This window comes from Paracoccidioides brasiliensis (genome assembly GCF_000150735.1).
Source record: "Paracoccidioides brasiliensis Pb18 unplaced genomic scaffold supercont2.4, whole genome shotgun sequence".
NCBI lineage: Eukaryota > Fungi > Ascomycota > Eurotiomycetes > Onygenales > Ajellomycetaceae > Paracoccidioides > Paracoccidioides brasiliensis.
Window position 1 is genome coordinate 182,915 of NW_011371361.1, and position 27,728 is coordinate 210,642.

General features: G+C 48.7%; 8 protein-coding genes across 8 annotated transcripts; 6 read left to right on the forward strand and 2 right to left on the reverse strand.

Annotated features, from left to right (window-relative positions):
• Nucleotides 1–88: 88 nt before the first annotated feature.
• Nucleotides 89–394, forward strand: PADG_03561 (uncharacterized protein; the record flags this gene model as incomplete). Its single annotated transcript, XM_010760790.1, has 1 exon — nucleotides 89–394. The coding sequence occupies one exon, from the start codon at nucleotides 89–91 to the stop codon at nucleotides 392–394; it is 306 nt and encodes a 101-aa protein (XP_010759092.1).
• An 838-nt stretch (nucleotides 395–1,232) lies between these two features.
• Nucleotides 1,233–3,620, forward strand: PADG_03562 (chaperone DnaK; the record flags this gene model as incomplete). Its single annotated transcript, XM_010761205.1, has 5 exons — nucleotides 1,233–1,386; nucleotides 1,494–1,689; nucleotides 1,773–2,878; nucleotides 2,950–3,332; nucleotides 3,426–3,620. The coding sequence occupies 5 exons, from the start codon at nucleotides 1,233–1,235 to the stop codon at nucleotides 3,618–3,620; spliced, it is 2,034 nt and encodes a 677-aa protein (XP_010759507.1).
• Nucleotides 3,621–4,724: 1,104 nt separating this feature from the next.
• Nucleotides 4,725–8,206, reverse strand: PADG_03563 (uncharacterized protein; the record flags this gene model as incomplete). The annotated part of the gene is made up of 3 exons (XM_010761206.1): nucleotides 4,725–7,715; nucleotides 7,784–7,984; nucleotides 8,078–8,206. 3 exons carry the CDS (start codon nucleotides 8,204–8,206, stop codon nucleotides 4,725–4,727), a joined length of 3,321 nt encoding a protein of 1,106 aa, XP_010759508.1.
• Nucleotides 8,207–9,193: 987 nt separating this feature from the next.
• PADG_03564 (ESCRT-0 subunit protein VPS27) lies at nucleotides 9,194–11,728 on the forward strand (the record flags this gene model as incomplete). The annotated part of the gene is made up of 5 exons (XM_010760791.1): nucleotides 9,194–9,261; nucleotides 9,333–9,465; nucleotides 9,548–9,832; nucleotides 9,900–10,680; nucleotides 10,731–11,728. 5 exons carry the CDS (start codon nucleotides 9,194–9,196, stop codon nucleotides 11,726–11,728), a joined length of 2,265 nt encoding a protein of 754 aa, XP_010759093.1.
• A 1,308-nt stretch (nucleotides 11,729–13,036) lies between these two features.
• Nucleotides 13,037–15,043, forward strand: PADG_03565 (uncharacterized protein; the record flags this gene model as incomplete). Its single annotated transcript, XM_010761207.1, has 1 exon — nucleotides 13,037–15,043. One exon carries the CDS (start codon nucleotides 13,037–13,039, stop codon nucleotides 15,041–15,043), a length of 2,007 nt encoding a protein of 668 aa, XP_010759509.1.
• A 1,477-nt stretch (nucleotides 15,044–16,520) lies between these two features.
• On the forward strand, nucleotides 16,521–17,952 carry PADG_03566 (uncharacterized protein; the record flags this gene model as incomplete). Its single annotated transcript, XM_010761208.1, has 2 exons — nucleotides 16,521–17,239; nucleotides 17,349–17,952. 2 exons carry the CDS (start codon nucleotides 16,521–16,523, stop codon nucleotides 17,950–17,952), a joined length of 1,323 nt encoding a protein of 440 aa, XP_010759510.1.
• A 490-nt stretch (nucleotides 17,953–18,442) lies between these two features.
• Nucleotides 18,443–23,646, reverse strand: PADG_03567 (uncharacterized protein; the record flags this gene model as incomplete). Its single annotated transcript, XM_010761209.1, has 3 exons — nucleotides 18,443–20,297; nucleotides 20,362–20,479; nucleotides 20,532–23,646. The coding sequence occupies 3 exons, from the start codon at nucleotides 23,644–23,646 to the stop codon at nucleotides 18,443–18,445; spliced, it is 5,088 nt and encodes a 1,695-aa protein (XP_010759511.1).
• Nucleotides 23,647–24,888: 1,242 nt separating this feature from the next.
• On the forward strand, nucleotides 24,889–25,251 carry PADG_03568 (uncharacterized protein; the record flags this gene model as incomplete). The annotated part of the gene is made up of 1 exon (XM_010760792.1): nucleotides 24,889–25,251. One exon carries the CDS (start codon nucleotides 24,889–24,891, stop codon nucleotides 25,249–25,251), a length of 363 nt encoding a protein of 120 aa, XP_010759094.1.
• Nucleotides 25,252–27,728: the final 2,477 nt, after the last annotated feature.

Below are 27,728 nucleotides of genomic sequence, written 5' to 3' on the forward strand. Positions count from 1 at the left end.
TGACCTCCAGCCAGCGGCCCTCAATGCGATTCGTGAAAGAAAGGGGCGATATCGCTCTACGCACGCCAGAGATATATATATATATATAATGGTTCATCTAACGCTCGAAGGTGAGGGGGATCCTGACTTACCTGACAAGCTTCCCCGTCTGCACATGCGCAGGGAACGAGCTTTGGAAAATCATTCTACAAGTTGTAGGCTCGAGTCTCAAACATCGTCGAGAAAGCTAGTGGACGGTCTGGCCATCTCCAGCATGAAGTGTGACCGCGCCGATCTGCTCGTTGGGCCTGCTCCCTGGGCCCGCCCGCTGCGGAAGGTGGTGGCACTGGTGGTGGGAGATGGGGTTGTGTTGCCAAAGGGCGTTCGATGGTGTCACCTTTCGGGCACGAGATGAAGAGCGTTTATATTAGCTACCCGTTGAAACGAATAAGGGAACGGAGGAGGATAACGAGTTTCAGCCAAAGATCGATCGCAGTTGGGCTTGAGGCCAGGTTGGTTTTACTCACTGGTCACGTGAACTAGGAAAGAGGGCTAGTCCATTCCAGGTTAGCTTGGTGAGAAGAAAAAATCCAGAAACCTCCAGCAACACGCTGAGTCATGCTCCTCAGCCAATCGGAGTCTGCAGAATAACCTTAAATGCTCGCTGGCAGCCAATTGCCACCCGCAGCGAGCTTTGGAGAGAGAGACACTAGTCCCTATTGGGTATAGCGTGTGTGGCTCGAAGAAAGGGCCACCTTCGAAAAGGCCAACTGTCCAACTGCGACAGGAACGAGGGACCGTGGAAAAAAAAAGGCGCCAGATGTTTCCTTCTTCTGCTTAGTTAACTATGGCAATGGAATATATAACCACCTTCGAACTTCTTTTATATATCCTCACCTTCAACTTCTTCCTCACTCCTCACTCCTCACTCCTCACTCCTCACTCCTCACTCCTCAATCCTCCTCTTCTTCTTCTTTTATAATATTGGCGCTCTACCTTCCCCTTTCTTCTCTCACCCGTTGTCTCCCCGATATCTATGCTGACGACCTAGCTAGAGGAGGAAACATACAATCATTCATTTGCATTGCAATTAGATACCCTAGTTTTCGCCTTTCTTTCTCCCATTGCCACAGTTGAAATAGACAGAATAGGAGAGTCCTAGAGTCTCAACATCCTCTGACAGCGGTTTCTCTTGAAACAAACCAGCTGAGATCATCTTCCCTGTCGGCCCATACGTTCTACACACATACACCATGTCTCGAATGTCGAGGCGTGATGCCTCGTCCTCGCCCTTCGCTTGGACAACTGTACTCTACCTCCTTCTCGTCTTCATTGCCCCTCTGGCTCTGCTGGGAACTGCACATGCAGAAGGCGATCAAGCTCCGTTGAAAGAGGATTATGGAACCGGTATGTTTTCGTTCAAAAAAATTCTTGAACCGCATGCAATTAAAGAGGAAAGATGAGTAGAGATTAGTTTACTGACTTCTTTCCTTTCTTTGGTAATCTCACTGCAGTAATTGGTATCGATTTGGGAACTACATATTCTTGCGTCGGAGCGATGCAAAATGGTAAAGTGGAGATCTTCGTGAATGACCAGGGAAACAGAATCACTCCGTCATACGTGGCCTTTACCGATGATGAGAGGTTGGTTGGTGACGCGGCGAAGAACCAGTATGCTGCGAATCCCCAAAGGACCATTTTTGATATCAAGTATGTGCACATGTCCGCTACTCGTTCACACTCTTATTTTAGCAATATGTTCACTGACCGTTGTTGTCCCTCCCATGATTTAGACGTTTGATCGGCCGGAAATTTGACGACCAAGATGCCCAAAAGGACATTAAGCATTTCCCCTTCCGAGTTGTCAACAAAGATGGCAAACCGCAGGTTAAGGTAGAGGTTAACGGCAAGGACAAGACCTTCACCCCAGAGGAAGTCTCCGCCATGATACTGGGCAAAATGAAAGAGGTCGCTGAGAACTACCTCGGAAAGACCGTCACCAACGCCGTCGTTACTGTTCCCGCCTACTTCAACGATAACCAGAGACAGGCTACCAAGGATGCCGGCACCATTGCTGGCCTCAACGTTCTCCGTGTCGTCAACGAACCCACCGCCGCCGCTATCGCATACGGTCTGGATAAGACCGGGGACGAGCGCCAGATCATCGTCTATGATCTCGGTGGAGGTACCTTTGACGTTTCTCTTCTGTCCATCGACAACGGCGCCTTCGAGGTCCTGGCTACAGCCGGTGACACCCACTTGGGTGGTGAAGATTTCGACCAACGTGTCATCAACCACTTCGTGAAGCAGTACAACAAGAAACACAACGTTGATATTACCAAGGATCTCAAGACCATGGGCAAACTGAAGCGCGAAGTTGAGAAGGCCAAGCGCACTTTGTCCTCCCAGATGTCCACCCGCATTGAAATTGAAGCCTTCCATGATGGCAAGGACTTCTCAGAGACCCTGACCCGTGCCAAATTTGAAGAATTGAACATGGATCTGTTCAAGAAGACCCTCCGACCCGTCGAGCAGGTGCTCAAGGACGCTAAAGTCAAGAAGTCTGAGATCCACGATATCGTTCTCGTTGGTGGCTCAACCCGTATCCCCAAGGTCCAGGCCCTCCTCGAGGAGTTCTTTGGTGGCAAGAAGGCCAGCAAGGGTATCAACCCGGATGAAGCTGTTGCCTTTGGCGCTGCTATTCAGGGTGGTGTTCTCTCTGGAGACGAAGGGGCCTCCGAGATCGTCCTCATGGACGTTAACCCATTGACTCTCGGCATCGAAACCACCGGTGGCATCATGACCAAGCTAATTCCCCGCAACACCGTCATCCCAACCCGCAAGTCTCAGATCTTCTCAACCGCCGCTGATAACCAGCCTGTAGTCCTTATCCAAGTTTGTACGTGATAATCCACCCCCTTCCAATCTAATCCCCTATCTTCCCATTGGAAACCCACTAACAATTACCAGACGAGGGCGAACGCCCATTGACCAAAGACAACAACCTTCTCGGCAAATTCGAGTTGACTGGCATCCCACCCGCTCCCCGCGGCGTTCCCCAAATTGAAGTCTCCTTTGAACTTGACGCCAACGGCATCCTCAAGGTAACCGCGGGTGATAAGGGCACCGGCAAAGCGGAGTCTATTACCATCACTAACGACAAGGGCCGCTTGTCGCAAGAAGAGATTGACCGTATGGTCGCTGAGGCGGCTGAATTTGCTGAGGAGGATAAGGCGATGAAGGCGAAGATTGACGCACGAAATACGCTGGAGAATTATGCCTTCAGCCTTAAGAATCAGGTGCAGGATGAGGAGGGACTTGGTGGGAAGATCGATAAAGAAGATAAGGAGACGGTATGTTTTGTTCCCCCATTTTAAGACTCGAACCGTCCTTCTTCATAAATATCAACTGAATTTTTGACTAACGTATGTTGCTTTGTGGTATAGATCTTGGAAGCTGTCAAGGAAACCACTGACTGGCTTGAGGAGAACGCCGCGAAAGCCACGACTGAGGACTTCGAGGAGCAGAAGGAGAAACTGTCCAACGTTGCATATCCAATTACTAGCAAGTTGTACGGCAGTGGTGCAGGTGGGGCACCTGGTGGTGATGACGATGAACCCAGCGGACATGATGAACTGTAAAACGTTTTTCTAAAACATAAAGGATGTGGGCATATGGAGTTAGAACTCTTTGATTTTTTTCTTTTTTTTTTTTTTTCTCCTTCTCTTTTCCTTCTGTAGTGAAGTTGTTGTGTACATGTGAGTGACGAAAGGGGAGGGAAGGGAAAGAAATAAAAAGACATGTATTATTTATTCATTGAGCTCTTGATTGAGAAATATGCAAACCAATCAGGATCGTTTCTTTTTTCTGTAATTTGATCCCATCACCTACCTATAAAAGCGCAGCAGGTTTTTTCATTACGCTCTTGAAGGTGCTTTAAAGACCTCGTTTTTGACTCATTTAGCATACTTCATAGATATACTGTGGTTGATAGTGTATCAAATATTTAGTAATTCAATCAGCTCATAATCTTTCACTCTCTCATCTCTTGTCCGAATCTCTCTTCTGAAATACAAATACAAATGTGTGCTACCTTTGCAGCAGCCGCACAGATGATATACCACAAGTGGGTATCGCTGCTCTATAACCACTGTAGCAAGACTCTGCATTCTCTACATTCTCACAGATAATAGCCTCGAAAAGCAAAAACGCAGAGAGGAGTTCTGTTGGGAATCTGGGAATCAAAACTTCTCAATTATGACATGCTCGGGCAAAATTTGTTGGCCATGCGATGGGGTAAAAATGAAATTGAGCTTAAGGAAGTGGTATCGATAGAAGCAATGACGAAATATGAGAATCGTAAAATGACGTTAGAGACACCCTTCAGTATACATGGGATATAGGTAGATAAGATGAAGAGGGCGTTTATCAATTTGGCTTTGAACCCCACAGGTTGAATTGACCATGATTGACCAACGAAGCCCAAAGAAAGAGTGGCATAAAATACGGGTGGCCCAGGTTCTTAATCCGCATATCAAAAACAGGTCTTGGGAATCACACAAACTGGAATACAAACCAGGAAGAAAAGGGTAAGAAAATTACACAATATGACAATGCAATCTCATTCATTTCTCCTATCCTACCTACCCTTCCCAATTCACACACACACACACACACACACACAGAGCGAGAAGACAAGCAAGGAAAAAAAAATATGAAACAAAATCGCAAATGAAGAATCATGTCTAGCTCGTTAGAACTCGCTCATAAAACACCAGATACGCCTGGTCATTCTGCAGGCCATCAGCCGGCTTTAATCCCACAGGATTGAAATCGGTTACTCTCTGATCGTCAAACTTACGCCAGCATCCACGTCGGTCGTCTCTAACAAGGGACACATAGTGTCCTTCGGTGCTTGAAGAGCCGATATGGCGGACAATGCCATAGGCGTTATAGATGTAGGGAGGGGTGGTTGAAAAGGCTGAGTTCGTCATGTTAGTACTCGTGGTCTCATCAGCGTTGCTATCGGGGGATGGAGAGCGGTCCGGCCGCACCATAAAGGGAGTGAGGTCTAGGCCGGTGATGGGGAAGCTGATTGGGGTGTTTATTTTGCGTGTTTGCTGGAAGCGGGAGAGGGAGAAGCGTTTGAAGTGAATGACGAGGAGGCGCGGGGCACGTGTGAGGATGATTTGTTTTGTGGCTTCGCGTTCGCGACGGCAGTGGGGGCATTTCCAGACTTCGTCGCCGCTCAGCATTTCCTCCTGACAGTAGCTGGTGAAGCAGTTGTACAGGTCACCTCTACCGGATTTGGGGGATGAGGGAATCTCTACGCTGATGCTGAAAAAGGCTTCGTAGGTGGTTGAGGTGCGACTGCAGGTTTTACAACGCAGTCTGCTGGCGTGTTGGCCGGCGAATAGTGAGGAGATGAATGAGTATTCGCGGTGGCAGTAGCGGTTCCATTCGATTGTGGAAACTTGCTCGATTGGCATCTGTTCGCGACGCAGTTCTTGTTCAGTCGTCAGCGGGCGGAGCGGTGTTCGGTCCCAGTTTATATTCAGGTCTTCATGGAGGCAGTCGAGAAGTACGTCAAAGAATTCCTTCGCATCCTGCTGTCTGCTACCGGCCCATTCAGGGTTCAATCGCCCGATAAAATTCCGAAACGAGGTCGGGCGGATGACCTCAACGTCGTTTTTCCATAATGATCGTACGAGGTTCGCGAATAGGCCGGGCAGAATGCCCTGTGAACCTTTCCAGTTTTTCTGGACTTGAGTATGGTACCGGTTGTCAATGAAGAACTTGGTTAGCTGAGTAGTAGCGCTCAAGCACTGGATTATGGAGTTCATGTAACACGTCGATCCCATATTGACGAGACCGGTGCGTGGTAGTTTCATGCGGTCAATTGGTGAACTAGCAGCGTACAGTGCAGTTTTGGACGCCGATGATTGACGGGCAAGAGGAAGTTGAGCATTTCTGCCCTCAGAGACACCACTGTAGATAGGTCGAGGAACCGCTGGAGTTGGACGAGGAAGAGACAGAGGTAGTGGTAGAGTGTCAGGTAAGGGGACTTCGGAGATGTTTCCAGGCCCTATGCCCATCATAGATTGCCGTATATCATGAGGTTCAGGGAATCTTCTGAAGAAATCGTCATAATCATGTACGAAGGGGCTATGCGGCTTTTGTTCGTCAAGGTTTTCAGGTTCCTCAGTGATAGTCCCATCTTCCGTGGTATAGGTGGAGGGGTCGATCTCCTCATTTTTGGCTTTCTCAAGCCACACTCGCTCTTCCTCGGAATTGAGTGGTGTATAGTCTCGCAATCTGCGTTTCCTCACCTCCCAGCTGGAATTGGCACTTGCAGTAGGGGCGCGTCGTAGGGGTCGAGGAGCGGCCTGGGGTCTACCCCGAGCGTGGATTGAACTCATGACAGCTGCGGTTTGAGAAGTGGCTAGGGAGTGAGGCCCAAGCAGATCGACCCAGGCGTCGAGGCCGCCAATTAAAAGGGCTGGTTGTCGCCCCTCTTTAAGTGGTTTATACACATTGAATTCGTACAAGGTGTCATATAAGGCCCTTAGATGTGGTCTGCTGCTCCCCGCAGGAGAACCAACAAGGTAAGACGCTTCCCGTGTGTTGTGATCGTAGTAGACAACCAAGTCAAACTCGTTACGTCTGCTGAAAAGGGATTGTTCTCCGTCCGGAGACAGAACAAGTCGATCTTCGAGTTCTTCTGCGGACACATTCTCTTTAAGCGCAACAGGCTCTATACAGAGAATGGACTTGGAGTATATGTGGCCACCGTCAAAGCGGTCGCGGGGACGGACATCGATGAGTAGTACTTCGTATTTCTGGAGATATTCATATAGCTTTTCTGGTTGTATGGTGGGTTGTGATGGAATGTCCACGGAGCGGCTTGGTGCATCTGCCTTGTAGTAGGCGCCATTTGGAGTCTGAGACCGACTTAAATTACCTGTGTTGACAAATACACTGGCTTTGCCGTTGGGACCATTCAAAGCTGACACGCGAAAAGACGAAGCAGAGCGGCCATTATCAGTTGAAGTCCTGGGCGGGTTTAAAGGTAGTTGTGAAGGAACTGTCCAGGCTGGGCTGTAGGCCGGACTTGGGACGCGGGGGAGTGAAGTATCTGGGTGATTCAAGGGAACTTTTGGTGGAATGGTAAGGACCCCTTGAGATGGGTTCATCTCACGGGGCCCAAGAGGCCTCGCGCTTGGGTGGCTTAGTGTTGTCATGCTGTTGCTTCGCGATCCTGGGCGTTCCACAGGAGAAGATGCGAAAGACGTGGTGGGAGGGTCACCGTTCTGATCAGAAGACATTGAGTTTCGATTTTGACGCAAGTTTCTCAATTCCGCAAATCTTTGGGCAAGAGGATCTGTAACACTTGACGTCGAACAAACTGGTTTTCGAGAAGGAATCTCTGATTTAGATCTGGGGTCGGGCTTTGGCTGACCTATGGACAGACTTGGTGGCAGCGTAAGGGAGTTGAGTTGCTTCGCTTGGAAGCTGGTGGGACTGGACATGCGAAGTGTTGGTCCGTGTGGTGTTTGTGTGTGGTAGGAAGCTGTGGGAGATAAGCTATTGTTGGTTTCCGGGTCTATGGGAGGTGTATGACATTGTGTTCTCGGCAGTGATGAGGTGGTTTGTTGATTGTTATTGTTTAGGGATTTTTTGTCTTGATCAATTTTCTGCTTCACGCTCACCATTGCCTCATCTTGTGATCGGACAGACTACAAACATTAGCATCTATTTTGCAGACACTGGCAGCCCAGACCCCTCATGCCCTCTTTGGACTTACAGCCATTAGCTTTATAAAGCGGTCATTCCACCCAGGATGTTGTCTCTTCATGTATTCATAATCTGGATGTTTTGGAATGGCGTTGACGGTGATCTCTGAAGCGCGAAGATAATTATTGAAAGCCACAACTAACTGGCCTTTCCCAAGAGATATCCTTGAACTCTGGATGCAATTTTCTGATATACGGAGGAGTTCATTCAGCTGGATGAACAGATTGTCAGCCGCAGGTCATCCGGATAGATCTCGCACTTCAACACGGATTACCCAACCACCAGTCCATTAGGCACAACTTACAGATGCCCCTTCATCAATATTTAAAGACGCATCCATGTTACCCAATCCATAGGCAGGTTCCGAGCCAGGGTAAGGACACTCGTTACTTCGATAGGGCAGCTCCCCGTGGAAATTGCCCTGTCCCCACATGATACTGGCGCTTCGGGGAACGGTTGAGGGTGTTTCCTGGCGAGTTCCCGGAGCATGGGAGGCCACACGGCATTAGATATATTACAATATCCGCCTATAACTACAGCAGAGTCGCATTCTCGGAAGGTTATCGTTTAGGGAGGTTGGACAGCGGGCGGTGGACTGTGCAAAAACGGTTCGTGGTCTTTCTCCAAAAGAGAGCGAGTCCGAGAGAGTCAGAGCAGAGGCAGCAGAGGCGCAAAGCGACGGAGGATAGCGATCGGAATGGGCTAAACGACTGTAGTTAATATCTGGTTGATGAGAATGTAAAGGTATAGAGGCCTTGTAGAATGGTTTCTTGTCGGATGCGGACAAATACATACAGGAGGTAATTTATGACGTCCTGGCTGTACTCTGACCATACGGTGACATATCGGTTACCTACCATTAGCACCTGCGTTTGTTTGCACGTTGTTCGCCAGTTGTTGCCAAAATCGTATCATAGGTACAAGTATTTGAGTGTATGGTACAGTGCAGTACAGTACAAGTGCAAATATGACAACTTCCCTTTCTCAAGGCAGCGGCGAAAAAAAGAAGCCTCAGCCGAACAAAGCTGACATCAACTGCCACAACTCAGTAACTACCTATAACTAAACATCATAAATAACCCCATATCAGAAACAAATCCCCTTCGTTGACAAAATAATCCACACCGAGGACCAAGACCGCCTTAACGGACCTAATTACACCACTTAGTTTCACATTCCACAGGTCAGTTACAGAGAGGAACTCAAGGTCTGCTCGTATCCTGAACGACGTCACTCCAACGCTTCCGTTTGAGCTTACGCTTTCCCCACGGTTCTCACCATCCTCGGCCCACAACTCGTTGCGTTCTCGTTCTGCCTATCAATCCACCACCACGCACCGCGATAGTTTTCCACTCTCCACCGCCGTCCACCGCCTCCTGGAGAGCTTCTGCAGCTACAATTTTAATAGACTACCGCCATCATGGCGGGCTGGTTTAGCTCTACCTCTCCGTTCGATGAACAGGTAGAAAAGGCAACTTCCTCCTCCTTGTATGTGCCATAATCTCCTGCTGATTATTTATTTATATTATGGTGACGGAGCCTGCTAACAAAAGCAAAAGAGAGGATATTGCAGCAAACCTGGAAATTTCAGATATCATTCGCTCAAAACGTGTACAGCCCAGAGATGCTATGCGATCGCTGAAAAGAAGGTTGGAGAGCAGGAACCCGAATATACAGCTAGCTACTCTAAAGGTTCGATCGATATCTTGAATTTCCCTAACCCACTTTTCCCAGTGTCTTTTTACTTTCATGCTTACCTCCAATCGATTGCCAGTTGACGGATACATGTGTCAAAAATGGAGGGAAACATTTTCTCGCGGAAATCGCCTCCCGCGAATTCATGGATAATCTCGTTTCGTTGCTTAGAGCTTCCGGACCTGCGACTCTCAATGGCGAAGTGAAGATGAAAATACTAGAGGTCATTCAGACATGGGCGTTGGCGACTCAAACACGAAGTGACTTATCGTACATTGGAGAAACCTATCGGGGTCTGCAGAGGGAAGGTTATCAGTTTCCACCGAAAACTGACATTGCAAGCAGCATGCTTGACAGCAGCGCTGTAAGTGTACAACCCCTTGGCGATTAGGATTCTATGGATGTATCTCTTCTAACCAACCAATCCAAAGCCTCCCGAATGGATAGATTCGGATGTCTGTATGCGATGTCGAACTGCTTTTACATTCACGAATCGGAAACATCACTGCAGGAACTGCGGTAATGTCTTTGATGCGCAATGTTCAAGCAAAACCATTCCCCTTCCCCATCTGGGTATCATGCAGGCTGTAAGAGTCGATGACGGATGCTACGCCAAATTAACATCTAAATCTTTCAACCCCTCGAATTCATCAAACCAATCCGGGAATCATAAATCTGGCTCCAGCTTCAGGCCCACTGCTCCTCCAATGGAACCCCGTAGTGCCAGAGCTGAGTCAGACTTTGATGAGGACCTCAAGCGTGCACTTCAGATGAGCCTTGAGGACGTAAAGGCTCATGATGGCGTTGGATATGTTCCCCAACCCAAGCCCGCTGTAGCGGAGCCAAAAATGGCTGGATCGAACGGTGTTTCTAAAGACGAAGATGAGGATCAAGATCTGCGAGCTGCCATCGAGGCGTCATTGAGGGACATGGAAGAACAGAAGGAAAAACACGCAGCAGCGTTAAAGAGCACGACCGCTGCAAATTCATCCACACCTGCAGTCACAGCTGCTCTCATGCCAAAGAAAGACTATGAGCTTAGCGCAGTGGAAGCGGAAAATATTAATTTATTCGCGACGCTTGTTGATCGGTTGCAACACCAGCCACCAGGTACGATCCTTCGAGAACCACAAATTCAGGAACTGTATGAAAGCATAGGCGCTCTAAGACCGAAATTGGCACGCACTTATGGGGAAACAATGAGTAAACACGGTACGTCGGTTGAATGTCCCATCTGCAAGCCTCGTTCTAATTTAACCTAGATACCCTTCTTGATCTTCATGCCAAGTTATCAACGGTTGTACGGTACTACGATCGCATGCTCGAGGACCGTTTATCCAACACATACGCACAACATACCCTAGGCGCTTACAAGTATCTACCACCTAGCCAGCCTGCTTCAACGGCATATCCATCCATCTCACCAAATCTTACCGATGCCAGGGGGGGTGCGGAGAACTTTTACTTTGGTTCAGCGCCTATAGAAAAAGCCGTTCCTCTTAGCCAGTATCGTCCTCCTGAGCGTCAATCGTCAGTGAGCTCCGGGTATGATCCGCGTTCTGGTGCTCCTCACTCACAAATAACGCCTTTTAATCCCCCGCAAAATGATCGATGGGACCGTCAAAACGAATACCAACCGTACACCTCTCCGCCACCTACAAATCCTGTAGTTCAATACCAGAACCATTCCATGCCTCAGGGACACCCTGTACCGCCTGGACAAGCTGAAATTAGCGGCCAACCTGGGCCCACTGGTTACTATTTCGCACAACCGGTCACTATTCCGGTCGGCCAGGAGCCCCCAACAGCTCCAGGGCAATACGTTCCTGGATCCGGTCACCCGTATCAACCCTCATCTCCCATAATGCGAAAAGACTCTCAATTCCAGCCATCGCAAACAGTCCCACTAGCGAATCCGCCACACCAAAGCCTCCCCCCGTCACAGGATGTCCCTCCCCCCGCACAATTCCATCCTCAGCTCCAAGCAACCCAGTCCCAGCCCCAGTCCCAGTCCTATGAAACTCCTACGCAAAGCATAGCTCAATTGCCCAATCCCTACATTACTTGGCCCCAACCTGAACTGGGAACGAATCCGCAATACATGCCACCGGTTGCAAATGAATCGTATATCACCACTGCCCCCGTGTCTACAGATGGAGACCCGTCATACCTATCCCAACAGCCGCCGCAGCAGATGCAACAGCAACAGCAGCAAGTTACCCCAAAGCCGGTTGAAGAGCCCAGATTGATTGACCTGTGAGACACATGCGGCGTTGGCTGTACTTTTAGCCCATTGTTTCTCCCTCCTTCCCCATCTATTCTCCCCCCCCCCCCCCCCCCCCCCTTTTTGATACCCAATGTGGTTTCCCGCTGCCTCCCGCGATATGGAGCCAAATGTGAATTACCATTTTCCATGCACAAATTAATATGTCTCCTGTGCTTCCCATTTGCCCTGAAGCTTACGATCTTTCTGCTGTTGTCTCCTTTTTGCACTTATGGGTTTTCTTCGAAATGTGGCCAAATGCAATTTCCATTATTATTTATTCATTTACTTATTTATTTTGTTGGTTGGTATTGTAAGTATGTATCTATGGCATGGTTTGGCTATCTGGATGTATTGATGTAGTAGAAAAGGTATACTAAGATAGGCTTATTGAGGTGAATGAAGTGTTAATAGTTGAGAAACAATTTAATGGCTCCAGGGCCAGTTATGCAATGGCACACACAGGATTCTAACCTGTCTCAATTATATAGGAAGCAGCCCTGTTTTAATGCGTTCATAACAAGATATCGTTGAAAAATATCATTTAAATCGAGTACCTCTGCTAAAGAATAGAATAAGTTAGTGTTGGCAATCGGTGTACTCTGTACAGCAGGTGATTTAATTTCATATTGGCTACTTTTATCATAGGCATACTTTTCAGGCGTCCTTTAACTAAGTCTTTAACTAAGTTTAATTAAGCTCTTGACTAACTTTTAACTAAGCTTTTCACTGTAGCTAGGCAATCCCCTGGGCCCTTCCAGTCACCCACGTGATGCCCCTCACCGCCTCCCGCTCGCCAGTCAAACTGGTGAGTTGAAGTTACGGGCGTTGCTTTGTCATGGCATCGGCCTTTTGACATCAACCTCCAGGTCTGGAATTGTTGTGCTCTTCGGATTGTATCCTCCCCTGTCCGGTGAATTCCAAACCAGTCCCAGCCAGTTCCTCCCTTCCGCCCATTCCATGTTGTGGTTCGAATTGCTGATGGTGAAATACCAGTCTGCTACTTAGAGAGCCTTTGCGCGATTTGGAGATTGCCTGCTGCAGCACCTACTTACTGATCGTCTCGGCCATAATTGCACAATCGCCTCCATCACCACCCAATTACTTGCCTTTAAGCCGTGTCCGTTGCGAGTGGAATATCCAAAAACATCATTAATCGAGTCGCATTGTTCCTACAGCCTGTAGCACGACCGAAAATAACCCAGCTGTGGCGACATTTATGACGCTGCAGGTTGCCTAGAATAAACGGCTGAGCGTTTGTACAGCAAATAACCACCCCTGATTCTCCCACTTTGCCGCCCCACCATGCCGTCAAAGAATAGTCTGACGTCCTCAAATAAGCGTTCCGTACCCTTCCAGCAACAAGCCTCACCAGATTCGTCCGTGCCACCTCGAGAGACACCTCAACCCGAAGCTGGCCCCCCGCACCTCCATAACACCAATAAAGCTTCTACTCACAAACCTCACCGGCCGCATGTAGTTGTTTCACACCGGCCGCATATGCATGTGCGCAATCTGTCGCTGAAGAACATTAACAGACTTCAGAGACTCGCTGCTGCGCACACTTCGTCAGGGGAAGGTGACACCCAAGTTGGACCTGCGCTGAGACATCACCAACACAAAAAGTCGGCATCCGCTTCTCCTGCGACGAGCCCGCGAGTTAGCAATCAAAACGTACGCTGGAATGGCTCGATAGTTTCGCTAGCTGGCCACGCCACGAATCCCGCAATACGCAAGAACCTCTCCACGCCCGCATTGCGGATTGCTTCGGGGATTCTCTTGAAGAAACCCCATACGATAACAAAGGCGGGAGCAGCAGCAGCAGCAGCAGGAGCAGGCAACAGGGCTGGACAGAAAAAGACTGTTGGTTTTGAGCTTGCGGCTTCGGATGACGACGACGACGAGTGGGAAGATAACACTAGCTCTCATTCTCCGGAAAGCACAAGACACAATTCGGTGGTCGCGAACAAGATGAGCACTGATAATAGTCTCAATTCTACGCTCCCTGCGACAAAGTCTCCCCTTACTCAAGTAGAAACCACCGATACTACAGACGAAGCAGATGAGACTCCAGGCCATCAGCAGACGTCAGGTCATATTAGCGGCTCCGATCCTGGGGTTTCTCGGGAACCCACTGCACTTGACCAGGACGATATCGCTTCTCGTCTCCTCCATCACCCACATTCCTCCAAAGTTCCGCCTGCCATATCATCCGTCTCAGCTACCGCAACGCCGCCAGCAGCAGTCCGTACTGCCCGTCCTCCATCAGCCCTTCCTTCAAGCCATGTCCGCAATTCTGAGCTGTCCGGACAATGGTCAACAGTTGGGAGCAGCTCATCTATTAATCCACATGGAACGTCATCATCGATTGAAGGAGGTGTATCCAGATTCATCATCAATGGCTCTAATGCCAATGTTGGAGCCACCCCCGATTCTGACCTCAACACCCCATTATCTTTCCACCCTCATTACTGCCCCAACACGCCACCGTCTCCGGAGACTACAACGAGTTCCACACGTCCAAGCTCTCGCGGACGCCAACCAGAGCCTCCGTCGCGTACACAGCAGAAACTATGGCTCCAGCGAACTGCGGCTCTTACTACCTCGTTGCCGGATCCTTCTATATCCGGCCCTTCCCCTACAACGCCATCATCTATATTGGAGCCGGCTTTTATGGCGGCTACACAATCCCGACCATCCAACTCCCGTGCCAGAGACGGCCGCAGGGGAATGATGGGAACGGGTGGAGTCTCAGGAATAAATACGGATAACGAAGCGAAACGAACCCGTAAGACATATGACAAATATACAATGGAATATTCAGTAGTACGCCGTTTCAGAGAGCCTGTCGTAGAGAGCTTCCTTAGACTTGAGAAATTGGCCGGGACCAACGGGAAAACCAATAATACACCTCAAGGCCAATCAACCGGTGCGAACCTCGTCACTAATAACGGGAACATCTCACGTCCCCCTTCATCCTCACGGATCATCGACAGTGACCCCACCGTCAACAGCCAGTTTCTAAGCAAAGTGCCCAAGTCAACCAGCCAGCTACGACTCCGCAGGTCAGAGGATTCAGGCCGCACCGGCGACTCCGATGAACCGGGTGACCGATTCGATATAGAGAATCAACCACAGCGGCATAATTCTGTCGCCGTTGTCCTTGCGGATGGCAATATGTATGAGGATCAGATTGATGATGATACTGGCGGCGCTGGTGGTGTTGGACAGGGCGCATATCGACCCAGTGATGTCGAGCTGCTGATTAGGCGGATGTGGGATAGCCGTGAGCCTGCCGTTGCAGATGATTGATTGGTGGCGGAGTTTCTGCCTTTTGTCATTTATTCCATTTCGTGTTCCTGCTACACTCTGCACTTTTGGCCCTTCCCTATCTCTTTTCAATCAATGTATATGTCACATGAGCTTGCTCGATGATAGCTCCTTTTGCCTCCAGCGGCTGTTCTTGGTGTACCCCCTTGCTTCCTACGCATTTTTACATGACATGCTGCAACCTTCGCGCTCCTTTTCTTATTGAATTTGTACAGGGTGGCGTTCTCTTTTCCCAACTTCCCCTTTTCTGGCTTTCCTATTTCCCGGGAGCTGTTTCTTACCTGCCCAGCCTTGCCTGGCTTGTTTTGGTTTCTATGGCTTTTTAACTCCTTATCTTTCCTTGGAACGGTGTTTACCTAGGGAGCTATTGTTGCTGAGTTGGCACAAGAATAATTAATTACCTCTTATTTACCCCTGTAAGAATGAGATATATATTTATTGTTTAATCATTTGAACAGGTGCTATTGAAGAGTTGATTCATTTCAACAATACTGTGATCAATAGTATTGTCAATATGCTCAAATCCTATCAGGGAAATTATCACTGCAAAGACTTAGTTATATCCCTCTGTACTAGTTAGCTCTTCATTAATATGTCGAAGCCTAGATTAATGCACATTCTGCATGCAAATTAGTGATTTTTAACACACAAAGTTGTCCAGACAATTGGCAACTGAAATGCATAAGGATGTACTTAAGTGATGTGTTTTCTAGGTTCAAAATTTTGTATTTATTTCTTGCTCTCGATCCTGTAGCAGCGCCACCTTTCTCCCATACTCCGTGATCGCGGATAGGAGGAATGTCAGAGGGGGCAAAAACAATTTCACTGACTTGTTAAGAATAGCCGAGGATCCGTTTTTTACATGGTGCTGACAGATATAAAATAGTCTGGCATCGCAGTGAAACCTCACCACTGCCCCTGAATCAATCCTAGCACTAATCAGCGACTAACTAGTTAACGAACACCCCATCCCCGTGCCCCGCAATGAGGCTCTGTCACTCGAAGATGGGCGAATAAGTGGATAGTCTCATGCCTAGATGCAGGCTTGCCAGCTCTGCCGAGGACTGTAAAGGGGGCGAGAGGCTCGTCCTCCTATAAAGTCGCGATGGGTGCCTGTTTCTTACTGTCCACACATCTAGGATATTATACTCATTTTGACGCTGTATCCGTCGGGTGTTGATACTGCGTGGGGGATACATCTATTTTTTTTTTTCCTGCAGTTTTGCAGTTGTGCCTCTACGACGAACTTGCGTTTGTTCGGTTTGGATACAATTACGCTATATTCTTAGACCTTTATATACACTGCTCTTTCAGGAATTGGGTTGCCTGGAATTTAGTTGGATCGCTTACCCGGCTCTCTGTCTACCACAGAGAGCGAACGTTTGCTTTTGAAGAGCATACGTGTTTTGGCGTCTCCGGAGATATCCAACGATATTTTTCATCTTCACACAAAAAACCAATGGGCCTGCCCAAACCCAACCGTCCGTTCAGGGACGACTCGCCTCTCCCATCTTCGGCCTCGGCCCATTCCCTCCAGACATATCAGGACGTGGAGCCGGAAGAAAACCCACCTACTTACACAGATGATGATACTCTGACAATCCCCCAATCCCGCTCCCCCATAAACACCAACAATCTCTCGTCCGTAGGGCGCCTGGTGAGCCCTTACGACATCCCTGGAGGGCGTATGATATCCTCCTCGCCCGCCAAGAAGACATACACGGTGACCCTCGAGCCGCAATTTTCCCAGAATCCTAAGGCGCTCTGTTCTCTGGTTACATTTCAAGCAAACCGTCCGCCTGTGCCCATTATAGTCGTTAAGGGCACGCATACGGTCACGAACAAGAATTCTGGGTCGAACAAGGGATCCAGCAAGGATACTGTGGTCGATTTTGATTTTCGCATTAATTGCGTCGGCTCTGTGTTGCCGGATGTTGATCAGCTGGGGGATCGGTGTCGGTTTGTGGAGGTTGTGCAAGATAACGATGGAAGGAAGAAATACAGGGGAGGGAGGTTAAAGAGCAAAGGTGGGAGCAAAAATAAGAAGCAGGACCGTGTTGCTGGTACTGGTACGAACGCAGATCTTGAGGAGGGCCAGGGGTTGATGGCGGGGAGTGACGGACCAGATTTGGAGGAATGGTGCAGACGATTCTGCAATGATAAGGCGGGAGTCAAGTCGTAAGTTTTCCGTTCCCGTTATGTGGCATGATAGAATATCTATGAGAAGCACGGAAGAAAGGGCGTGAAAATACTCACAAAACACCCCAAACTAAACGCTCCAATTCAGCTTCACCTTTCACCGCGCTCTGGAAGTCTGGAACCACCCCGTGCTCCACAAGGGCATCACAACCCTGATCCGCTCCCTCAATTACCGCGGTCACATCTGCATAGAAATTCATACACACAACGCTCACTTAACCGTCTATTCACCCTCGCTCCTTAACAAACTGCGCACACACAGCCTCGTCTGGTGGGCCTGCGTGCTCCTTCAACTCTGGATAATTACCTGGCCGCTTCTCTGGCTGCTCGAGAAACGCTATGAGCCTATCACAGCCATCTGGTATGCGCGGTATGACGAAGAGTACGCCTGTGGGCTTAGTGAGACAGCATGGCTAGAGTTTTTCACCCCTGTTATCAAGAGGTCGGTGTTGGGGAGGGCTCGGGATGGGGAGGTTGTGGGATTAGAGGAGGCCAAGAGTGCAAGGGAGGAAGCGAGTATTGTGGCTAGGGGTGAAGGGCAGAGATTGGAGTCTGAGGCGGAGAGGGAGAGGAGGGAAAGGGTGCAGCGGGGTCAGGGGGGTTGGGCAGACTCGTTGGTGGGCGTAGTAAGGGGCGTCGCGGAAGTGGGGATGGAAATTAATCAGGTAACAGGGTGGGGTGGAGATCGTTGACAGTGTAGCGTTTTTCCCCTCTGAGTTGTGAATATGGTTCTGTATCTGTTTTAGTTGGTAAATCCCCTTGCCCGACCCTTGATCCCATTTCCGCTATCCATTGCATGTGTTCACTTTATTTTTGACAATCTGCACGGAGTAGAACTGGTAAGCTGTTCATCCACAATCCCGTCCCCACTTACTCTTTAGTGATATAATAAGACCACAATCATGGCTAATATGAACTATCATGCCATCAACTTGCTGATCACAACCTGACAAATTGAGATTGTCCTGCGTCATTGTTGGTCAATGAACCCTCTTTATTGTTAACAATACACACTACCCAATATGTTCCCGTCATATATAACTGAATGTAATAACCCAACCCGGACCAAATTGACAGTAAAAATATAGGCAATCAATATACACAAAAATGGAAATGAAAGAAGGATCGCGTAGCGACACACAGTAAGAATTGAAATTAGGAAAAACAACACCGTCACAGATCCTAGGACGATGACACTACCCTCTCCTTCTCTTTCCCGTTCCCAAGGCCGCTTCTCGTTCCCCCTATAGAGGGCCCATGACCATGACCATGGCCCTTAACCCTACCTCCACGTCCACGATCAGGAAAGGATCTCCTACTATCCTGGTTCGCAGTATTCTGGGTTAGAGAAGCAGAAGGCCCTTTTTCAATGCTCGCCGCCGGGGCTAAGGTATCGGGAATATTTCCTACGCTACCACCACCGCCCCTTCGTTCCCGGTCAGAGCGGGCTTGACCTGGACCCTTGCTCTTCACAGGCCCAGACTCAGGTCCACGCCCCGTGGATCTATTTCGACTTCCACCCCCACCACTTCTATCACAACCTCTCCATCGTCCTTTTCCCCTCCCCACTTCCGTCCTCGTAGCCTTTTTCGCTGCTAATTCCGCCCTCTCCGCCTCCTCCCGCACCCGCTTACTTTCCTGATCCCACCATTCCTGAAACTCCTGCTCAAGCTGGATATCCTGCAATTTGTGCTTGGCAGTGACTGATTCGCGGAGCTCATCTTTCTCGCTTTGCTGCTCTTTGAGGATATAGGCGAGGGAGAGTTGGCTGGTAGAGGGGGAGGGGGAGGAGTAATTGTATCGTTGTTGTTGTTGTTGTTGTTGTTGTTGGTCGGGTTTGTTCCGAGGGGTGATATTGTAGGTGAGTGATCGTGGTGTGGGTTGGATTAGCGTTGTTGCGTGGGTTGACATAGCTCCAAGGGAACTCCGTGGGACGAAATCTGGCTTGGAGATGGGGCGGGGTGAGGCTTTGGTTAATGAAGAGGGCACTATTTCAGGGCTTTGTGCATGTTGTTTCTGTTTAGAGGGTGTTGGTGTGCTGCTTTGCGGTGACGGGGCGCCTGAAACGGTTTGCCGCAATGTCATCGGTACCTTGGAGGGAGTGCGAGTAGGCACGGAGACATTTTGCGGACAGTGGCTTTCTGTTTGTGTTTCTAGTGATGAATTCGATTTGATGTTGACAGTTTGCCAGGGCGATGCGGGCGTTGATCTAGATGCCTCTTGTTCTGCAAACAATTCCTGCGCTTGCTGATACTGGAGCTTCTTGCGTTCTCTCTGCGAGAGCTTTGATGCAGAGAGTTTACTTTCGGGCACATCCCATCGGGACGATTTATTCAAGCCTGTGCCCGACGGATGGGATCCCAAGGCTTCTGCCATGATATCCTTCAAGCCAGCCTTGGAACCTGAAGGTCCAACAGAACTCCAAGGGGCTCCTATAGACGCTCTTTCTTGAGATTTTGCCATAGGTATAGATGCACCAATTTGAGTCGGCGACGGGGCGTACGCTTCTGATCCGGGATCGTTTGCTTTTTCAACAGCATGCAATGGATGTCTTCTGGAATCGCCATGATCAAAATTTCCTTGTAATTGCTGGGAAATACCAATCCTAGAAGGGGATTTCCCCTCTAGCTGATCATCAGGGGGCAAATTTTCGTCATCCATTTGGAAAATCAAGTCACCTGTAGATTGTTTCGACTTCAGGACAGTGTTTTCCTCAACATTTGGCTCTGCCCCCTTACGCGCTGGTTCAGGCGCGATAGCCTTACGAGCAAGTGGTGAAGATGGAATGCCCTTCTCCATTGAACCCGGGCGGAATTTCCCCTCCCGCAATTCGTCCTCGTGCCGACGGGTCCGAAGTCTCATTGAATCAATCCGTCGCTGTCTATCCTGTCCCACGAAGGGGACAATCTCGGGATACCTTTCTGCGACGTAGTCCTCGGAATTCCGACCTCTGGATATCGGCTGGCAATTTAGTTGGTTTGCTCGGCAAACTTCATCGAGTTCACGGAAGAGCTCGTCATCCAGATCGTCGAGAAGTCTAAATGGGAATAAGCCAACGTATGAGTCGAAATGACACTCACGTAGTGAAATTTGGTACATACCTATTTTCCAGAATGGTTTCAAGATTCAAACAAACATATTCCAACGCAGCTTTCTTGAATGCCGTCACCGAACAGGGTGCAACCGCATTTAAGTAGTGGCATGCATTCCGATTGTTAACTGAAGAAGTTAGCATGTCCCCCTCGAGCAGATAGGGACAAAGGATATCTACCAAAACGGCCCAGTAACTTTTGGCATATCTGTGCGAGACGGTCCAGCATTAACTCATTCGCAACGGCCATAACATCAATGACCAAATCAATCAGGTCTGCCAAGTCATTCAACTTAACATCTTCGAAAAGTTCATCATCCGTATCTGCGTATATGTAACGCATCACGAACTTGAAGATGTCATGACTGATGTGCTTCAAATCAATCCGAAGAGGATCTATGGAATCGGGCGAGCCAGCGCGCCTGCCAGCCAACCAGCGGCCACTAGCTCTGCCGTAGAACAAACCATCAAAAAAGGGGCAGCGTTTGCATAAAATCTGGCTGTGCGCTTTCATATCACCGCCATCAAGTTCAATAATAACATCGGAATTTTCGAAGAAATTAGGATCCTTAAACGCTCGCTCCATATCTAAATTTAAACGCTTATGCGGTAACGTCATTAACCGCGATGCACGCTCAAGAGCCTGAAGCTCAAGCACCGTAGATAGCTTTAAGACTTCGATTCGAACTCGTTTGTACTCAGCAGCCTGTGATGGCGACTGTCGTGCCATCGTCCAGACATCGTAGATCTCCTCAGTATACAAGAAAAGAGCCAAATTGAATATGGATAGAAAATCGACGTCATTGAATTTGATCGTGATATGTCCGTTCTTGTCGTACTCAATGCCGAAGACGTCCGGGATTGAATAATAATACGACCTGCGGAACTCAGCGAATGCTCGCCTCAAAACCGAGCTACGAGCAGCCAGCATAAACTCGTGCACGGGAATTCGTACATCTGAAGATGTCGTGGATACCCAAACGATCGAATTGAGGAAATGGTTGGAGCGAGCAGCGTCGTCCAAGGTAGACTTAATCGCCGACTCAAGGTTGCACGGTTTGATGTATTTGTCCCCGATCATAACATCCATAGACATTGACGTACGGCTGTCGGAATCTCCCTGCTTCAATATACCCTCAAACGGCGAAAGGGGCCTTAGATCACGCCATAGCATGCAGGTGTCAACGCAGATTTGCTCTCTTGCCACATTGCACCCACGCTGGACAGCTGCAAACGCTCCAAACGCATTACTCCTAACAGCCACGACGCGGGAAAGGCCCGGAACCCGAACAAATTTGTAATCCTTCAACCGAGTCTCTCCTGACATTTTTTTACTGTCGGCATCCTTGATCTTTGCAAGTTTCTCCTTCCTCCAGGCGAATCCGGATTCGGTACATATGATGATCGACCCATCTTGACCAACGTCAACATCTCGGACGGCCATGTGGGCCTTTTTGATAGACCACACACGAGACGGTTGGGGTAGTGAGTTACGAATCTTGGCTGGGTTGGTTGTAGATGAGGCCGTAGAACTGATATCAGGCTTGCGGCTAACGTCAACTGTGTAAACCTCACCAAAACTCGACATGGCACATATAGTATTGCCACCAGATGTAATTTTGGATATGTAATTGGTCGATGAGCCGTATCTGGTCGACATGAAGCTGTCTCTTATGAAGCTCGAGGTCCCGTCGAGTGGAAACACTATTTTTGAATAACCATAGTGCGTAAAGACCCAGACCTCGTGGTTTTCGAGCAGGCAGCTCGTGGCTCGGTCGATGGCTGAAGCCATGACAACGGGAGAGCTGAAAAGCGATGCCCCTACTCGTCGAGGAATGGTTTGCGACTCGAGGGAGCGGGCATCAGCATCAATAAGGCCTAGCTGGCCTTCGTTTTTACCAAAAGTGTATAAACTTGTGGGGGTAAACACAACGGAATGGATAGATGATGCTGCAGCGCCGATAATGGCTTCTTTCTTGAGAGGGTTGAAGATTTGTCGTGGGGTGGTTTGTATAGGAACATCGTTCTTTTTGTTCGTCTGGGGAAGAGTGTAGCCCAGCTGGCCATATTTATTACTTCCCCATGAGAACACTTCTCCCTGTTCGCTGATGGCGATGGAATGGTCCTGTCCCAAAGCCAATGCAACGACCTTCTTTCCCGCAAGGCCGCCTCCCTCGATACAAACGAAACTGAACCTTGTATTTTCGTCTCCAGTCCCCAATCTCCCTCCTGGGCCAAAACCGCAAACAAACAAATTTGACACTGGGTCATTCGTAAGTATTCCGGTGTGTAGTTTAGACATTACAATCTGTCTGAAGCTAATAGGCCGGGCCCGTACCAAGGTGGGTATCTCTGTCACAGAGCTTATATCAGGCTGCACAGAGCCGGGATCCGATCCCGTACGCGCGGCACGAATAGCTTCATATTCGCGGTGGAACGTGTATAGCAAATGGTCCGGACGAGTCAAAGAGATTCGTTCCGGAAACTGGCGATCGCCTTCATCTCCCAGTCCAAGGTTCAGATTTTTATTGCTACCAAAAGTGAACACCTCGTCACCACACAAATTTACTGCAGGTCTTGCTCTGCCTCCCCCAATATCGTGATCAGATTCGGATGCGACAGAAGAAGCGGTTGACACGGAATATCTCTCGTCTGATGTGTATTCACGTTCCGAAGACCGGTTGACGATATCACGGGGTAAAATGGTTGCCCCAAAGACATCAAAGGGACTGTTCCCTTCGCGGTCCTTGATCTTAATAAGGCCCCCGGAGGGATGGTGAACTCCACCAGGCATCCTAAAGCCAGTAGCATCGCGAATATCCCTGACGATTAGCGCGTGTGCGATGGTCACATTCCCGGCATATAATGCTCGGTGCAGCGCAGTCCATCCACTCTCCAAATCCTGCGCATATATATCGACGTACGGCACCTCCAGCAACGCCATCGCAAAGTCAATCGCATGCTCCTTCTGCGACGAGGCTATAAGGTGCAACAGCGAGCGACCATATTGGTCCTTGGCATTTACATCAGCACGGGTTAATGCAATTGGCGCATTCCGCGTTGACGAGGAAGGGTGCTTATCCGGCAGCTGCTTTGGGGACGGTGAGGTAGGTGGGCGATTCTTCAAGGATGAGCCTGGAGAAACTCCCAGAGCGGCAGTCCCTGTGGATGCGAAAGCGGAAGAGGTGGGCGTTGTAGATTTCCAATGTGTCCGGGAACCAGAGGCCTCTGCCAGAAACCGCTTGAAGCTTTCGACGTCATCTTGGAGAAAATACTGCCAGAGTTTGCTACTCATGTGCCACTGCGTAGGGTGCTGGCAGGATCCCCGAATAGAAGACCCCCTTGTTTGCAAATCCCCGGAGTAGGACTGAAAGGTCGCTGTCGCCTCGACGGAGTGTTAGGTGTCAACGTGGTGGAGAAATTGAATAGTGCGCGAGGAATGAAGGCGAAATAGTAGCCGAAAATTGCTCGCCGATAGACGGTTGCACGCTTCGATAAATATACAAATTTCCGTTTCGTCTCAATCGGAGTGTGTGTGTCGAGATTTCGCAGCAGAGAAGGTGGCGTTCGGAAGGAGTCCGTGGTTGTCAGCGCAACAAGCAACAACAATCAGCCACTCTGTAGCAAATCGAGCTTTAACGGAAAAGACCTGAACTGGCGCTTAGAGCAGACAAATGTAATTGTGACTGGAGATGCAATGTTGGCCTAGGAGTTGAGCGGGGAGGGGATGATGCAGAGGGAAAACGGTTGTTAAGTAGGGAGATGAATCGTTTTTTTAAGTTGGTTCAATCTGTTTGAATATTGATGGATGATATTGGGGCTCGGCCAATCACACGACGCGGACAGCACATGAGAACAGGTGAGAGGCTGAAATTGACGGCTGGGCACAAAGTACCAGCAGCAAGAATTAGATCTATGAGTAAATTCATACGAAGAATCTATTATTAACAGCACCTATTTTGATGTGTATCTAGCAGCTAACAAGTAGAGCAGTTGAAAAAGGTATTCTTCTCGCGTACGGAGTATATGGTTGAATACTCCATGTTATAATGCGACCTTAGGGAGCAACTAGATGTTGATAGGAGTGGCAGAGTGCATGTGGATGGCTCACATTATATGAGCGACATTCAATAACTCCATTTAGGAAAAATGTAGTAGCCCTGTGGACAATGAAATTAATCATGGGCGGAGTTGTTGAAGTGAAGATCAACTTTTCATCGTCGAAAAGCTCTCTCTGTATCAGCACGGCAACCCTTTCGTTGCTTTGTCCCTCAAAGGCCCAGAGGCTAGGATACTCAATGCTCGCTCAGGATGGCTCAGGCATATTCTTATTCCTAGAAGACAATATATCTCAAACCCCTACTCTACTTCCGAAACGCATTTACCTGATCAAATGAAATTTTCGAGTAAATCAATGCCCAAAGCAAACATAGGTTGATTTGATTGGCCCCAGTCGTGCGTGGAAAGTCTGCATCTGTAGGCCATTAGCTTCTAGGCAACTGCCTGCACGGAATACCGACCAACAGCAAAATGCGCCATGTCATGGCACACAGACAGGCAGCATTTCGAAAATCGTCGGCAAACCTATTTGGAAAGAAAACTCGATGCCTTTTCGGCTTGTCGACTTGTCGACTCAAGCAACCATCACCGGTCGTCGGGTATTTATAACAAGAAGAGGTTTCTTCCTGTCGCTATCATATTGCAGGTTGCGATTATGGTTGGCTGGTTGATTGAGGCTCAAGCGCATCCGTCAGGCCTCTATCCAGGTCAAGAGAGTCAAGCAAGAGAGGAGAAGAAAAAAGAGAAGGGAAAAAATGAAGGGAAGGAAAGAAAAGAAAAGAAAGGGCCCGTGCCCCCTGGCGCTTCCAATGTTGGCTCGCAAGCGATCTTTGATCATTGAGGTGACACTGACCAGGATCGATCCTAACAAGGCCTTGGTTGTATTCAGTCGCTAGAGTTTGTAGAGTTTGTTGACGTGGAATATATTACCTCTGCCCTATCTTGGAAATAGGCAGAAGAGAGAGGGAAAACACAGTAGCAGAGCAAAGCAGGCATGACAGATTGTGAATTGCTCAGGAGAAAAGGAAATGAAAATATCCTGATTTCTGGATACAGGCCCTCCTCACGGGACCTGTCAGTCGGTCAGGCGGCTGCCGCGGTGGTAGGTGGTCATTACGGGCAGCCATCTAACGCTCCGTGACTGGTGAAACCAAGGAGAACCCAGGAAGATTTGATGCAGAGGCACGGAATGGGGGAGAGTAATAATATGACAGGAATCATTGTAAGACATTTCATACAGTAATAACGGAGTACATCGCTGTAACCAGTTAGTTAGTTATTCCATCCATTCCATTAGTCAACTCATCATTTGACAGGCGATGACCAAACAGGAATCATGAGTTCGCCGTATAAAGACGCGCACGAATCTCCGAATTACTGGTCACTGATCATTAGACACGTCTGCATCTGCGGGTTTGGATGATTGATGGGTTATTCGTCCGCGGGGGGGGGGAACTGGAGCGTTGCAGGATCGACTATTTACGCTATTAACAAAGACCTGGGTTTGACGTGTTGAAACCCTCTCGACTCTGGATTTTGAGGACGGGTTGTAGAAATCATTAACCTCAACTTCTCCAATGCCTAACGCCATGCTTCATTCACCACTAACACAGAGGTGGGGGGGAATAATATTTAGTTCATTATGAAAGGAGTCCAGGGTTGATAATAATAATAATAATAATAATAATAATAATAATAATAATAATAATAATAATAATAATAATAATATGGAACGCCAGTGTCCTCTGGAGCCAAGGGAAAAAGTTCCCGAGTCTTTGAGCTAGCTACTGCGTACGGAGTTGCTTCCCCTTACATTTGCCATCTGCGCAGACGCTCAGTCCGAACAAGATTTGACATAAGCAGTTAGGGTCCTTGCAGTCAGGCAATATAGACTTCGCAGCGGAGAGCACTTCGGAAAAAGTCTCTGTGCTCTGGACTCTGGAACAGAGCAATGAGGATGAGGATCTGCAGCTGCTGGTAATAGAGCGATGGGGGACGAATGGGAGGGGCGCCATCCACGCTCTGTCACGCCCCAAGGACTGTTTGGGGGAATCGGGGACTACTGTAGCTGATTGGTGTGATGAGCGCCGCGACGGTTTGTTTTTGTGGGCCAAGGAAGTGGCTTGGGATTCATGGGCTGCATGGCGAGGCAGCCAGTGCCAAACGCAGTCTAGATATCTGCCTCGTCTAACTGCAGCGTTTATCGACGGGATGGTTCTGAGGGGTTATGTTTGCTGGAGTACGACGCTGATGCGGGAAACTGTTTTGTGATATGTTGGCATATGGGATTGCTAGAGAGCAATATCCGCAAAATATCGATGTAGTTCCTGCGGAGGTCGGTGTGGCATTTTGCCTAGCCTAGACCAGGAGGATGTTTCGTGGATTTCTTTCTTTCCCTCTTTCCCTCTTTCTTTTTCTTTCTTTTCTTTCTTTTTTTTTTTTTCTTTTTTCTTTTTTCTTTTTCTTTTTCTTTTTTTTTTTTTTTTTGTTTGTTTGTTTTGTGTTCTATTGATGCTAGATGCCTTGGAGATGGCGTCAGCATCAGCATCAGCATCAGCATCAGCAACAGCAACAGCAGCATAGCAAGTTACATGGAGGTCCAGATACCAACCCGCCGCCGTTGTATACCCATTACAGTACGCGGCAGAGGTATTGTGACACACATGGAAATCAGAACGTCCCATTGATGGTAATAAGGTTTATGCAAGCCACGAGCGGTGGTATGTATTGTCTAGCGTATTGCTTTACAGGACAGGACCATACCATACTGCAGCAAGCTCCTTAAGCTCCTTTTGGTATGAATGACTCGACCGGAAGAGAGGAGGGAGGGTACCCTTTGATGCAATGAGATTGTTGGAGTGACTCCCGCAGACAGATTCAACGATGGTTGTTGGCTGAGGCAAGCGATGCACCACAGACGACAAATGTTCTTAAGCATTGTCTTATTGTCTCCATCTCTTCTCCTTCTCCCCCTTCTCGATCAGAACAAACCGGCCAAGTTGTTCTGTTCCAAGCAGTTGACTGACTTCCCCCTTGTCAACCGGTCCTCTCTTCCTCCTGGTTTCACATTTATTTATTCTGGCCAAAGTATAGTCTAGTCACGGTTGCTGCTTGGCGGGCTGTCCGAGTCAGCTGTTGTGCGTCACTTGTCACTTCGCTGTTTTGTGCCTGTGTCCGTATGTTATTATTAAGTTCTCTTCGACTCGCCCCGACTTCAACCCTAACTAACTTCGACCTCAAACTTACAACCCTCACGTCAACTTTTTTCTTACTCCCTCCCTACCTCCCACACCCACACCCACACCTTACCAACAGCCC